We start from the raw sequence: 14,792 nt of genomic DNA on the forward strand, positions 1-14,792 counted from the left end.
GGCAGCCAGGACACTTTGTGAATGCCTGTCCGAACAAGTTGGGAAACGCCGCGGCCCAGGCCCCGCGAAGGGAGGAGCACTGGGTCGGTCGTCCTCCCTTCCTGATAACTTGTTGTCTGCTCCGGTACTTCTGCAAGGGCTGGGTTTTTGTGTCCCTACCGTGGCCCTGTTGGATTCAGGGGCAGGGGGAAACTTCATCGATGCAGGTCTCCTGGGCCAGTTGGGAAGGCCTACGGTCCCTTGCCGACCGGCACTACAGGTCGCCTCCATTCAAGGGTCAACTCTCCCTCGAGCCATCACCCAGGTCACCTCACCCCTGCTTATGCAAGTAGAGGCCCTGCACCAAGAGATGATTCACTTCCTGGTACTCCCTCGAGCTATTCACCCGGTAATTCTGGGTCTGCCTTGGTTGCGCCTCCATGCACCCACTATTGAGTAGTCCACTGGGGAGATCGGCCGGTGGGGTTCCCGTTGTTTCCAGACATGTCTCCCGCCTATGAAGCCTCCTAAGAGAGTCCTCGCGGCTCTCCCCCCGAGTTCTGCAGGCTTCTCAGGCCAGCCTACTCGAAGAATACCAGGATTTCCAAGATGTGTTTAGTATCCAGGAAGCTGACACTCTTCTGCCTCACTGATCTTTCAACTGCCCCATTGACTTGCTCCCGGGGACAACCCCGCCCAGAGGCAGATTATATACCCTCTCCCTGGAGGAATCCCAGGCCATGCGCCTTTACATTCAAGAAAACCTACAGAACGGGTTTATTAGACCATCCGCGTCACCAATGGGAGCGGGGTTCTTTTTTGTCTCCAAAAAGGATGGGTCTTTACGACCCTGTATCGACTACCGGGGCTTGAACAACATCATGATTAAGAACCGGTACCCACTTCCTTTAATTCCAGAATTGTTTGATCGTTTACAGGGGGCTAAGACAAAGCTGGATTTGCGGGGAGCCTACAACCTGGTACGGATTCGTGAGGGGGATGAATGGAAAACAGCTTTCAACACTCACGAGGGTCACTTCAAGTACCTAGTCATGCCCTTCGGCCTCTGTAACGCCCCGGCGGTCTTTCAAAATTTTGTCAATTTCATCTTTCAAGACCTGCTATATACTTCGGTCATTGTCTATCTTGATGACATCCTAGTCTTCTCCACCTCTTGGCAAGAGCATCCATCCCACGTTCGAAAGGTCCTCCAACGACTCCAAGAACACCGCCTTTTGCGAAATTGGAGAAATGTGCCTTCCACCAACAGGTGATTCCCTTCTTGGGGTACATGGTGACCGCTCAGGGTCTCCAGATGGATCCAGCTAAGCTTCAAGCCATCCGCAATTGGCCGGTTCCCCAGGGACTCCGGGCCCTGCAGAGGTTCTTGGGATTTGCCAACTACTATCGACAATTTATTCAGAATTACTCCCTGATTACTGCACCTCTGACGGCCCTCACTAGGAAGGGGGTGAACATCAGAAACTGATCCCCTGAAGCGCTTTCTGCCTTTTCCACCCTGAAGGAAGCCTTTCTGTCTGCCCCGGTGCTCCGCAGCCCAGATCCATCTATCTAAACCCTTCCTGGTGGATGTGGATGCCTCTTCCCTGGGGGCTGGGGCAGTGTTATCCCAGACCCTGTCCTCTGGCAAACGACACCCATGCTTCTTTTCCTGAAAATTCTCTCCTGCACAACGGAACTACATAATCAGGGATCGTGAGTTGCTGGCACTCAAGATGGCATTCGAGGAATGGCGGTACTTGTTAGAGGGGGCAGCGCTCTGTTGAGCAGGGACTGTCTTTTCATGTTAATTTGTACAGCGCTGTGTAAGTCTAGTAGCGCTATAGAAATGTTTAATAGTAGTAGTAGTAGTAGTGACGGTGATCACAGACCACAAGAACCTCCTCTACTTCCAGAATGCTACTAGATTGAATCCTCATCAGGCCCGCTGGTCCCTGTTCTTCGCCTGGTTCAACTTCCGCCTGACCTTCTGCCCAGCAGAGAAGAATGTCCAAGCGGATGCACTTTCCTGAATTTTTGAAGCGCTCGAAGACCAGGTGGAGCCATATCTCATGCTCAACCCTGCATGTGTTCCCCCCATCCTTGGAGCCTCCACCTCCTGTAAGACTACAGCTCCTCCACGACTTTGGAGGAGGGTTCTACACTGTGGGGACACTCGTCTGCTTTTGCTGGGCATTTTGGATTCCAGAAAACATTTCATCTCATCTCTCGCTCTTACTGGTGGTCACGTATGGCCTAAGACATTCTCCAATATGTCTCTTCATGCCTTGTCTGCGCGCGGAGCATGTCTTCTCATAAGAGACCGTGGGGACTGCTGCAACCTTTACCGGTACCCCAACAACCCTGGCAAGACATTTCTATGGACTTCATCGCCAATTTACCTCCTTCCCAGGGAAACTTGGTCATATGGGTGGTCATTGACCGGTTTTCCCGCATGGCTCATTTTGTACCGATGAGATCGTTGTCCACGGCTGCTTCTCTGGCATTTCATTTTATTCTGCATATTTTCCGCCTACATGGCCTACCCCAACAAATGGTCAGCGACCGAGGCTCTCAGTTTACATCGAGATTTTGGAAGGCTTTATGCTCCACCTTTGGCATCACTACTCTCTTCTCATCGGCCTACCATCCCCAAACCAACAGGATGGCGGAGAGAGTAAACCAGACCCTCAAAACCTTCTTACGGGCGTACACCACCCACTGCCAGGATGACTGGACCGCCTTGCTGCCTTGGGCCGAATTTGCCTACAACAACAGCCTGCATTCCGCCTCTCAGACTTCCCCATTCTATACAGTTTACGGATGTCACCCTCGCCTGCCACCACCCATTACTCCTACGCAAGTTCGTCCCCAGTTGCAGCATACTATCACCACATTCCATGACATTTGCAAGAGAGTTCAGGACCACCTCCAGTGGGCCGCAGCCCGGTCCAAACACTTCTTTGACCAGAAGAGACAGATTTTTGGATGTTGTGATTGCCTAAGTTATTGTGATAATAAACTTGTTCTAGTTGACTCCGTGGTAATGTGTGGAAGACTGATAAAAGCATCATTTCCTTCCACCTCAGAGGTGGCTGCATGAACTTTCCTTGCAGTTCTATGATTGAAGTATTATAGAGTCTGCCTTGGATGAAAGTCACAGTATAAAGAATACCACTGATATCTCCCCCCCCCCCCCCCCCCCCCCATTTCCCCACACTAATAAAACAAAGTTTTCACTCACCTCTCTGGATGTACCACCCTGTGAGGGGTAATATACTATCCTGTACTTCTCAACCTCCTGAACCAGCAAAGTCCAGCTGAGACGCAAACTCCAAGGGGTCACCTCTGACACAACCAGGTTTGTTGGGCTGGGATGGGAGGCTCTGCTTACAGGTGAGGCTTTTGCAGGACGATCTACAAGTATTAGAGTATTGCCTATGAGTACAACCCATTTACTGTAACAGAGTGTAGCACCCCATTGATGACAATTTGGGAAAGGTGAAGGTTAGACCATGAGAGGCAGTCTGTATCTGGTAATGCAACTGCACAAACCTCAAATGTGGGGAAAATTGAGCAAAAGAATTTTCTCTTCATTTTGAGGGCAATAATTAAAACACTATGCTGGCAATTTTGATGTTTACCCCAAGAGAGTTAATGCTCTACATCTCTAGGGGTGAGTCTCTATCACCCTCCGGAGTTGACCATCTACAATCACTGCTGAAGGCCCCAGAGAACCTTAAGAAATCCCAGAACAGCCTTAAGAAATAGGTTCTCTGCTTCTCCAGCCTGTAAAGATTTCCCAGGAATTAAACCCGCCTACAGATTTGTGGCTGAACCGTGGAGGCTGCTTAGCTGCAACCTGAGCTCCTAGAATGTGATCTCAAAGGGCAGAAGGAGAAGCCTGCCTCTGAAGCCCACTAGATCAGTAACAGGTGTATCTTATCATTGGTAGTATATAAGAAGTTCAGCCAGACACATCCTTGCTGCTTCACAATTTTCAGTGGCTAGACCTGAATCTACTGCTAGCCCAGCTTCAGTGCAAGTTCTTTTCCACTTGTTTTACGCTCGATTCCTGCTTCATGCATGATTTCTGCACTACACTTGGTTTCCATTCTACCTGTGATTCCTGTTTCATGCCTAATTCCTGCTCCTGCCCATTTTCTGTCTTACTCAACTGCCCAAGGCCTAATCTCTCCATCCAGAGGAGGTCCTGACACTGGGGTACTGCAGGCATAGGTAGTGGAGGGAATTAAAGAGACGGTTACTTTTACCAGGTGTATATACAGGAAACCTCCTTAACAAGGCTCAGGTTTGGCCATGTATCCCATCTTTGCTGGCCTTGGAATAGCTCTGGCCTCTTGTAGAGGACTGGCAAGTTTTACCTGGGCCTTCCACCTTCCTTCTGTCTTTGATTCTGCTGCAGAGGGCTCGGGTGAGCTGGGGGAGAAGGGAGGTTAGAAGGGGAAAATCCAGGACATTATACACAGTCAGCTCTGGGGGGTCTGAAGCAATCAGTCGGAGCTCTGTTTCATCTGCATTCTTCACCCCTAAACAGAACACAAAGGCACAAGGGAGAGGAACAAGTCAGATGACTGGTTCAAAAGGGATCAAGAAATACAGCAACTTCCTCTTGGTTTCTCCAGATAAATTTCACACACAGCACAGCACCTCTGCCATGGAAGAAGGAGTAGAGGAGATCCATCTGCACCTTCCTACCCCACCTCCATCCTCCTTATATTCAGAGACAGAAGAGCAGCTCCTGTCCTGAACATCTCCGTGAAATTCTAAATGTATTTTACACAATAATAGAGGGTCAATAGCAGATGGCATGGTCAGTGGCTTAAGTTAAACCCTGGCACCAGCCTTTAGATTAATCTATATGTACGGTGCTGCTATAGATAATGGAGCTGAATGTAAGGATAGAGTGAGGATCTGCCAGCACTGTCCATATATAAATAACTTACCTCTTTAGCGGCTGAATATTGCTCCTATAAACAGATACGTTTTCGGCCCAAAAATACACAGAACATATCCGATTGTTTAGCAATTTAAACAGCCCAATATTATTCAATATTTTTGGAAAATCCACAGATGGGACAATTGAGTGTTTGTTGTCATGAGCAAATGCATAACTGCTTTTCAATACTGGCCCAAATGTTAATTGGAACATGTCTTGGTTACCCTTCAGTCTGATAGTTGATTACTCCTGGATTCAGGCTGCAACAAGTTCAGAGCTATGGCTCTAACCTCCAACTGTATAAACATCTTTATGACTTTTGTGCTAAAAAGGATTGATAACAGGGGGCCTGCAAGATCGAGATACACAGGTACTAGGGATATTCACAAAAAACATTCAGCTTGTTTTGAGGCAATTTTCAGACATTTTCCCAAATTTATGGGTAATTTTCAGTTCATTTTACACATATGGTATAATTTTAAAAATGTGCATTAGAACTTTTATCGTGAGCAAATAATTTCTGCATGCATTAATTCATAGCTTAATGCATATGAAAATTGATCTTGCAAGCACTGATGATTTTTAAGGCATACTATTGCACCAAATGCATGCTAATAAATGCACATCCAGAGAGGGTGAGGGTGTGTTCTTTTCCAAACTGTCTTCAGATAATCATGGAAGCCAGGTAGGAACAACCTTCAGGCTGGTGGAGATGTTGTGTTCTTACCAATCGCAAAGATCTCTATTCCAGCATTTTTCAGGCTCTGAGCAGCTGGGTTGGCATCATCTTGAGATTTGCCATCTGTCAAGAGAATCAACATCTTGTTTGCCCCAGGCCGGGCCCCAGCTTCTGACCACAGGATCTTTTCTTTCACATGAGTTAGGGCAAGGCCTGCAAAAGAAGAAAAGGAATGGGGCACCCTAGGGGGCACTTCTGTGCACTTCATGAAAATGCTCCCAGGTACATATCTCACCTTTGCTCCCTTATCTTGTCCCCTAAGCACGCCAAAACCCATTAACCCCCACTGTACACCCCTACAATAGCCCTTATGTGTGAAGAGGGCACCTATAAGTGGGTACAGTAGGGTTTTGGTGCCCTTGGGAGGGGTCACAGTTTCCACCACAAGTGTGACAGGTAGAGGAAGATAGGGACCTGGGATCCCCACTGTGTACTGCACCAATCACTACACTACTCCAGGGACCTGCATGCTACTCTAATAGACCTGACTTTAACATCTGCAGCTGTCATAAAGGCTGTAAGTCATATTTTTTCAACATTTTTGGGGGGTGGGAGGAGGGGGTTATTGGGGGGATCACCTCTGATTCCCTCCAGTGGTCATTTAGGTCAGCTTTTTCTGCCTTTTCATTCTGAAATCAGGCCTAGACTAAAACGTCTTGGTTTTAGTATTTGTTTTGTTCCACTGTGGCTGTAAAATGTCCAAGTGTTAGGCACACCCTAATCCCGCCTTCGAAACGCCCCCGACATGTTCCCTTCTGATTTGAACTCACTTCTGATGGACTTCATAGAAAAACGTCTAGAAATGGGTTTCAAAAATACTGATTTGGACATTTTTGTGCGAAAAACATCCAAATGCTGCTTTATGCCACTTTTTAGATGTTTTTTTTCTCTTTCCAAAATGAGCCCACTATTGTTTATATTATATTTATATTATACACACACAGTTATTCACTCATAGTCAATGCTGCTCACTGTACATATAGCACCGTTGACCATCTGTGCACAGCTGTAACATTTACTATATATTGTTTATTATTATTATTATACATACACACACACAACATTTAAGTATAAAATTTACAATTAAAATGTCCAGTCATGCATTTTACAGAATTGTTGTGGAAGGGCTGCTGTCAGAGTGATCATGTTTGTTGACTTTAGTTATCAAATGTTTTGGGGGGAACCCAAGGCTGGAGGTTTGCCTAGGGCACCCAATATTCCTGCACCAGCCCTGCTGCCTGACACCACACTGGCCGAGTTGCCTCAAGGCTACACTTCAGCATCTGACAACTGAGCATCTCCATCCATCTTTGGGGTGGCTGTAGGCAGTGGTGTACCAAGGGGGGGCGGTGGGGGTGGTCCGCCCCGGGTACACGCCGCTGGGGGGGTGCCAAGCGCCTGTCGGCACTTCATTTTCATGCTCCCTTTACCCCGGAACAGGTTACTTCCTGTTCCGGGGCAGAGGGAGCATGAAAACGAAGAGCCGGCAGGCTCGCGGCACCCCCCCCCCCCCCCCAGAGGCGTGCACCTGGGGGGGGTTCTTTCACCGGGGTGGGGGTGTCGTGCTGTTCCGGGGGGGCGCTGCACCCGGGGGGGGCGGGGCGCATCGGCGATCCACCCCGGGTGTCAGCCCCCCTAGGAACGCCACTGGCTGTAGGTACAGTTTTGAAGTGCTATGAGTGATTAGAATGCAGACCTATTAGCAAGCTATAAAGAAGGAGACGAGAGAGAGAGAGAGAGAGAGAGAGAGAGAGAGAGAGAGAGAGAGGGGGGGGGGGGAGAGACAGACAGACAGACAGACTGAGAGCAAGCTGTGCTGTATTAGCACTTGTAGTTTAAGGTACCTGTGAATGTGTTCCCCCGTTTATAACGCAGATTCTTCACTGCTTCTAAGACCTCCTCCTTTGCATGATAAGTGCTGAGATTCCACTCTGTGCGTGGTTCCCCACTGTACTGAGACAAACCTGGGGGGTGGGGAAAGGAGAAATAAAAGGACATTAAATGTCATTTTCTCTTTCTAATATTAAGTAAGGGGGATGACTAGTAGACAGTGTCCCTGGATCTCACTCGCATACCAATTCTGATGTGATCGGGAGCAATGTGAAATGGTGCAAGCAACCCCACAAGGAAATCTCGAATAAGTCTGAAATTATTACGCCCAATGCTCCAGGAGCCGTCAACAAGAATAATCACATCTGTCTCTGTCATAGCATTACACTGAAAGCGAGACCCTGCAAGGTAAAAATACAGTTAGGTATTATTGATCTCAGCTACATGTGCCACACTTTACAGAACATGGTTGGCTCTGCCTGTACAGTACATGCACTGCCTCTTACAGAATACAAGCCCTGCACAGTGCTAAGCTGGAAGCATTTTCCCAGGATTAGGCTTGTCAATGTCAAATTTTAATGAAAAACTAAAGTTCTTTCCCTCTTTCAAATATATATGCACACACAAACCCTCCTAAGGTTTGGGTACATGTCTCTCACACGTGTTCTCAAGAAAGTCCATCAAAATCTTGGTGTCCTGGCTACAAGACACCCAGCCTCACAAGTATGAGTCAACCTCCTCTGCACAGCCTCATACCTTCTTCTTTGGAAGAAAGACTGGAGAGGGGAGATACGGTAGAGATGTTTAAATACCTACATGGCATAAATGCACAGGACGTGAATCATTTTCAGTTGAAAGGAAGCTCTGGAAAGAGGGGCATAGAACGAAGGTGAAAGGGGATAGGCTGGTGTAACAATGAGGGAAAATATACAGTGTATGGCTGTTTGTATTGTTCCCCTTGCTGTTCCTAATAGCGCATCAGTGTCTGTATAGCTGGTGGTTAGCAGCCCATAAGAGTGAATGGTGACTTTGTGTTTTGTTTGGGGGGGGGGGGGGGTGGGGGGGGGGTAACCATTTGCAGACCTAAGGTCTCACGGCTGCATTTCTGACTTGCTGTGTTTTCCTATGTGATTCCTGCACTTGTTCTAGTGCACGAGATAGCACCAGATCCTGCCAGGGGATTAAAGCAGTTTCTGGTAGTTTCTGGAAGGGAGTATAGAAGCAGGGGAGGAGTTGGACCTTCTGAAGGGGTGTTGATAGTTTCAGTAGTGTATTCCCCCGACAAAGATTTAAACTAAGTTTGCCGCCAAAAATTTGTCTTTGGAGTCTCTCCTGCCACTGACCATACCTGACAAGGGAGAGCCCCATTTCTGCTAGTGCATGCAGCTGGCCCCTGATGAGAGAGAGAGAGAATCAACTAGTCTATACCCAACTGGTTAGACACTTGTGGCACATGAAAGAGCAAGGATTTAGAGACTAAGGCAAGTGACAGATTTAGAGACTGAGGCAAGTGAGGTGTGGGGACCCTTCTTACCCCATACAGTCTCATTGGAAAGGAGTAAGAAGAGTCTCGGGACGCTGAGCCTTATCACCCAGGTATATCAATTCTATGGGACACTACATCTGTGGCAGAGTGGAAGAAATTAAAGAAAACATCTTTAACTGTACCAGGCTACAGCAACAAAGGTATTTTGTTTAAATTTTGTGACCATCAACTTGTATAAATGTAACATCTCACTGAACTTTGCTACCAGCTATTTGAAAAGCAGCAGCCTACTCTGAGTGCTTTGACTTTAAGAAGCGTGAGCAGTAGGAATGGATATCTGCTGTAAATAAGTTGGTGTTTGACTTCACTTTTATTTTCACTGTTCCTGTGCTTCATCAATTGAAAGAGCAATAAAGTTCCTGTTTTTAAGTTACCTCATGGTGTGGTCTTGATTCTTGGGTGAATGGACTGTCTGATGCTTATCTTGCCCGTCCCTCCAGACTTACGGTTGACTCCAGTCCCACCAAATAAATTCTTTGTGTGCCCCTCTTCCCACCATCCCAGGCAGTACATAAGAACATAAGTATTGCCACACTGGGACAGACCAAAGGTCCATCAAGCCCAGCATCCTGTTTCCAATAGTGGCCAATCCAGGTCACAAATACCTGCCTAGCTCATATATTCAACCAGGGGGCTGCACTCACAAATAACCTCAGGAAATACTTCTTCATGGAAAGGGTGGTGAATTTGTGGAATGGCCTCCCAGTGGAGATAGTAGAGAAGAAAACTGTATCTGAATTCAAGAAAGCTTGGGATAAGTACATAGAATCTCTAAGGGAGTGAAAGAGAGAGCAAATGGGCAGAGTAAATAGGCCACATCACATGGTCTTTATCTGCCTTCATTTTCTCTGTTTCTCTGCACATTCTCACACTGTTGCAAGGACCGCATCCATTAGACACAATAGCACCACAGTGATCCCCACTCACTTCACACTCAAACTACACATTAGCCCCGGAGCTACAACACTCCCAACTCTCTGAAGATCAGATTTAAGAAGGGGGATAAAAATGAAATAAACCACAATGCTCCCCCTCCCCCATACCTCCCAGGAACCTTTTCTGAGAGCTGGACCCCACCCTGCTGGGTTCTACAGGGCTCGCCACTTTCTCCCGTTTTATTTAATATCTATATGGCATGTTTTGACTCAGGGTTCTCATCTTTAAAAGATAAATGTTATTCATATGAAGATGATATGTTGTTAATTCCTATGGTTGATAATTACCTTACTATGTTGTATAGCCACGATTGAACGTTTTAGTTCCATTCATGGATTTAAATTGAATAAGGATAAGACTAAACTTTTATGGATTGATACTGATACTACTTCTATGCCTGATACTTTAGTGATTTCAAAGGATCCTTCATTGAAAGTTGAATGAACATTTAAAGCAGTGGTTCCCAAACCTGGTCCTGGAGGCACCCCAGCCAGTTAGATTTTCAGGATACCCACAATGAATATTCAAGACAGAGATTTGCATGCACTGCCTCCACTGCCTGCAAATCTCTCTCGTGAATATTCATTATGGATATCCTGGAAACCTAACTGGCTGCCTGGGGTGCCTTCAGGACCAGGTTTGGGAACCACTGATCTAAAGTGCTAGGTTTTATCTTGGACTCTATTTTATCTTTTGAGCCCCAAGTCAATCACATTGTTAGGACAGTGTTTTTTAAGCTTCGACAGTTGTGTAACATACATCATTACTTCAATATTAAACACTTCTCTATTCTGGTCCATGCATTTGCAATGTCTCATATAGATTATTGTAATAACCTGTATTCTTCCAGACTTCAGATTCTTCAAAATATGGCTGCCATACTTACTACTACTACTTATCATTTCTATAGAGCTATTAGATGTATGCAGCGCTGTACTTATTTTTCATAAGAAAACATTTGATAGGGTGACTCCTATTTTGATCTCTTTACACTGCAGTTGGAGACGTCCAAAATTGGGTTTCGATTATACCGATTTGGACGTCTCTGGGAGAAGGAGGTCCATCTTCCAATTTATGTCGAAAGATGGACGTCCTTCTCTTTCGAAAATGAGCCTGATAGTCATCTTTACCTCATTCCACAGTTAAGGCTGGGTATTCATTTACCAACCAAAAGAGGATGAGTGGCTGAGTTGGCCAGAGGCTGGGTATGTAATTGAAGTCCCAGGGCAGGAATTGTACTCAGGGCACAAGAGGCAAGTGACCTACTGATTATACCACAAGGCCTTTTGGCAAATTGCCTACTGATTGTACCACAGGGCCTTTGGGCATGACTTGTGATAGCTGATGACTTGTTACTGGAGGAAAAGAGAGCTGAAGGGTGTGAGCTCTGCTAAGAGTATTTCGATGAGTCTATTGCCTATCTGCAATTACTTTCGGCAAGCAGATAAGAGTGGAAAAGTAGAAATTTGACTTGCTGAAGCATTGTAGTATAGCTTTTGCTGTGAGAACACTGTCACAATCAGATCTGCCATCTGACTGTGGTCACAGGGAGATTCATTGGGGATAAAATGGCCTAACAGCAGAGGTTTTAGTTCTGTCCCCCCCCCCCCCTTTTTTTTGTTTTGTTTTGTTTTGAGGCAATTAAAAGCGTAGGCAGAAGTGATCAGAGAATTTCGGCCCACTGGTGGTAGAAGGGGTTTTCTTGCATTTATTTACAACGCTTGGGCTTGACGGCAATGAAGTTTCCTCTCCCTGGAAGATGAGATCTAGAGAATGTGAGACATCTAGTAAGCTTCTTTACTGGTGTTGTTGACCAGTTTGAGGCTGTTTCCCAAGGACACGATTAGTGTGAGGAATGTCTTTACTGTATCTATAACACACCAGAGTAGAAGTGAGGATAGTCACATCTGTATGGTGAGAGTTTGTCACACCCAGGAACCAAATCTCTCTCTACATATAGATAGATATCAATATATATTTAGCCATAGGTGCTATCCTCCTGATGAAAGGTGGGAATCTTTTTCCCTTTTTTTTTTTTTGTTGGAGAACAATGCAAGTGTCCCATAGGAGAACACCTGTTGACATGAGGGAGGGAACCACATGCCTGCCCCTGAAGGTGGAGGCTGAAGAGGCCTGGAGTAGAGAGAAATTAGAGATTAAAGGAGATGGAGTTCAGAATCAAGGGATAATAAGTATATACCTGACTGATGACAGTGGACATGACTGAAAAAGTTTCCAGAATGTGAGAATTATTTAACTGGGTCAAGCCCAAGCTCCAATAAGCACAGTAACTTGTTTCCTATGATGCCTTTTTGGCGGGTTCCCCAGTAGTAGCAGGAGTATATCATGCTACTAATCCCCGGGAAAGGAGTGTGGCTGAAGATCAGACTAATGAGCCTTGAAACATACCTCTTGAGTCAGACTGAAGGCTTATAAGGTGCAGTAGCCCCTGAACCTAGGCTTTGATAATTACAAAGTGTATCCAAACCGAAGGGCAACCTTAGGGTTAGTGCATAAATCCCATCAGAGACTGACAAAACAACCTCAGTCTTGATGGTTATTGGGTGACAGGTTCTTCTCACTGCAAGTGAGAAGGCTAGTGCTTCAGGTCTTGGCCACCGAGTGCTCTGTGGTTGCTCTATCAGGGGCTTGCTCTTATGCTTGATTAGCATAGTTGTCAGAATGCTGGGAGGAATGTCCTTCCATGATTGTAAAGGATGAGGTCAGTTTTGGTAATTTTGCTGTGCCAGACATGTCCCAGAAGACTTACTGGCATTGTATTTGAAATTTGTGTCCTAGTGAAACTTCTGGCTGGGACAGAAATTATCCTTGCATCCATAGGGGAGGATATAGCTATAGTGCCCTGGGTGTCCATGGCTTCAGTGACCAGACAACGCCTACTGTGGTGATAATCCTGTCTTTTGTGCTAGAAGAACAGGAGCCAAGGGTCGGGTTCTCACTGGCTATGGCAGGTCTGAGCCCCTCTGTGAGTAGGAGATGTGTTGCTGCCTTTATGCTGCCCCATCCAAGGGGATAGATGAAGTCTGTAATGTATTTTTCTGCCCATGACTCGACTGGAGTTCTTACAGGGGTGCAACCTCTGTCAAGGAAAATCTGGTCTCGCCCAGTGCTCTGACCATTAGGTTATGGAGTCCTTGGGGAAGCAATCTTTACAGGGATAGTCGAATCCCAAATTAGATCGGCAGTTCTGTGCAGGGAAAGGAGTGATCTTTCCAGAAAGAGTCAGGTCCCAAGTTTGATCGGCAGTTCTGTGCAGGGGAGGAAGTGATCTCTCTAGAAAGAGTCAGGTCCCAAGCCCAGTTGGTAGCTCTGCACAGGGTAGTGTGGAGAAAAGAAGAGAAAAGCATTTCGAGACAGAGAAAGATTAAGAAGAGTAGGAAAGCAGAAGAATCTGTCTGCATGGTCAGGTGGATAGAACAGACTGGAGAGGAATGGGTGGGGATGGGGGCTGGTGATAGCCTGCACATACTCAGAAGGGCCTGAAAAAAGGCTCTTCTGAGCTTTAGGAGAGCTAATCCATTCATGGAGCTGTCCGATGACATCATCCTTGTGTGGCTGACTCATCCTGCTTGTCCATGAAGAACATCTAAGTTCCCCAGGTGCCAAATGGCTTCATTTACATCTTTCTTACACCCTCAGGACTGGCGTAGCTCTCTCAGTATTGACCTTATAAAATGCTTTGTTTTTGTAACAGTATTTTTGCTCATGCTGTAAGCAGCAAAAACCTACATAGGTTTTTCTCTCACCCCTAAGGATCATACACGAATATCGTCCATTTGTAAACAGAAACCTCTCACCCATTCAGTGATCTAACTTTACACTTAGATATACTATATCCCTTCAACAGCACATGTTCTAAGAAGAGTAATTTTACCAGAATACATCTCCAAATTCTACCACATGAAATTACAATGTCCAGACAAATGAAGTAGAAGGAAAGCAGTGACTGAGTCCTGCCCCAAATCACATGTTCTTACTCTTCCTGGGTGCCACTGGACCAGCTCTCTCTTTGTTGGGAGAATGTGCTGTGGGTTTCACTGTCTCTGAGTCGATCTTCCCGCCTTCTGCTTCCTTGGCTGATTTTGCCTTCTGAGATATCCCCTCCTGCTTCTCCTTGGCTGCCTCTGACAAAAGAGAGTATAGCTGTGTTCAGTCTAGAAGTGTATTGGGCTAAATATGTTATTTATTTTATTTATTAATTTTTCTTTTTTAAATGAAGAGATTCATCCAAGGTAGTGTTCAGCAGGTTCAACTTGACATAAAAAAACTTACAATTTTTTTAACAGTACAACCATAGTGAAATGGCCAAATATAAGCATAACTAGAATCAAAGAGATAAACTTGAATTCAGGACAAATCAAACATGATACAATATTAGAAATATACAAATTAAATCAGCACAGTACAACAATCATATAACAGAAATATGACAAATGTCAGCAGGGTACAAATGACACATAATATGTATTTATTTTATTTATTTGAAAACTTGTATTCCACGCAATCCAATCGTTCTAGGTGGACAACAATATACACATTCATAATATATATAAAACAAACCACATTTAATTAAACATACTAATACCTCCTTATATTCTTCACAGCACCAACACATTAACTTATCTGAACAATTTTGTAAACATTAAGAGTTATAATACAATTCCTGCCATCTTGCAATAATTCTTACACTTCCCCATATGCTTGTATAAACAGATAGGTCAGCATGGAGGATTGTTCATATAACAGATATGATAAACACTATAGCAGCACAATACAAATGA

At 45.5% G+C, this 14,792-nt stretch overlaps 1 protein-coding gene across 1 annotated transcript in view; it reads right to left on the minus strand.

Moving 5' to 3' along the window:
* Positions 1-14,792, minus strand: part of COL20A1 (collagen type XX alpha 1 chain) — a 111,310-nt gene that overhangs the window by 74,037 nt on the left and 22,481 nt on the right. The window contains exons 7-12 of the mRNA XM_030213275.1: positions 13,989-14,135; positions 7,754-7,909; positions 7,523-7,642; positions 5,667-5,831; positions 4,365-4,529; positions 3,224-3,396 (exon numbers count right to left, since the gene is read on the minus strand). Coding sequence (XP_030069135.1) covers positions 3,224-3,396; positions 4,365-4,529; positions 5,667-5,831; positions 7,523-7,642; positions 7,754-7,909; positions 13,989-14,135 — 926 coding nt within the window. The remainder of the gene's footprint in view (positions 1-3,223; positions 3,397-4,364; positions 4,530-5,666; positions 5,832-7,522; positions 7,643-7,753; positions 7,910-13,988; positions 14,136-14,792) is intronic.

The sequence above is a fragment of the Microcaecilia unicolor genome, chromosome 8 (assembly GCF_901765095.1).
Source record: "Microcaecilia unicolor chromosome 8, aMicUni1.1, whole genome shotgun sequence".
Lineage (NCBI taxonomy): Eukaryota > Metazoa > Chordata > Amphibia > Gymnophiona > Siphonopidae > Microcaecilia > Microcaecilia unicolor.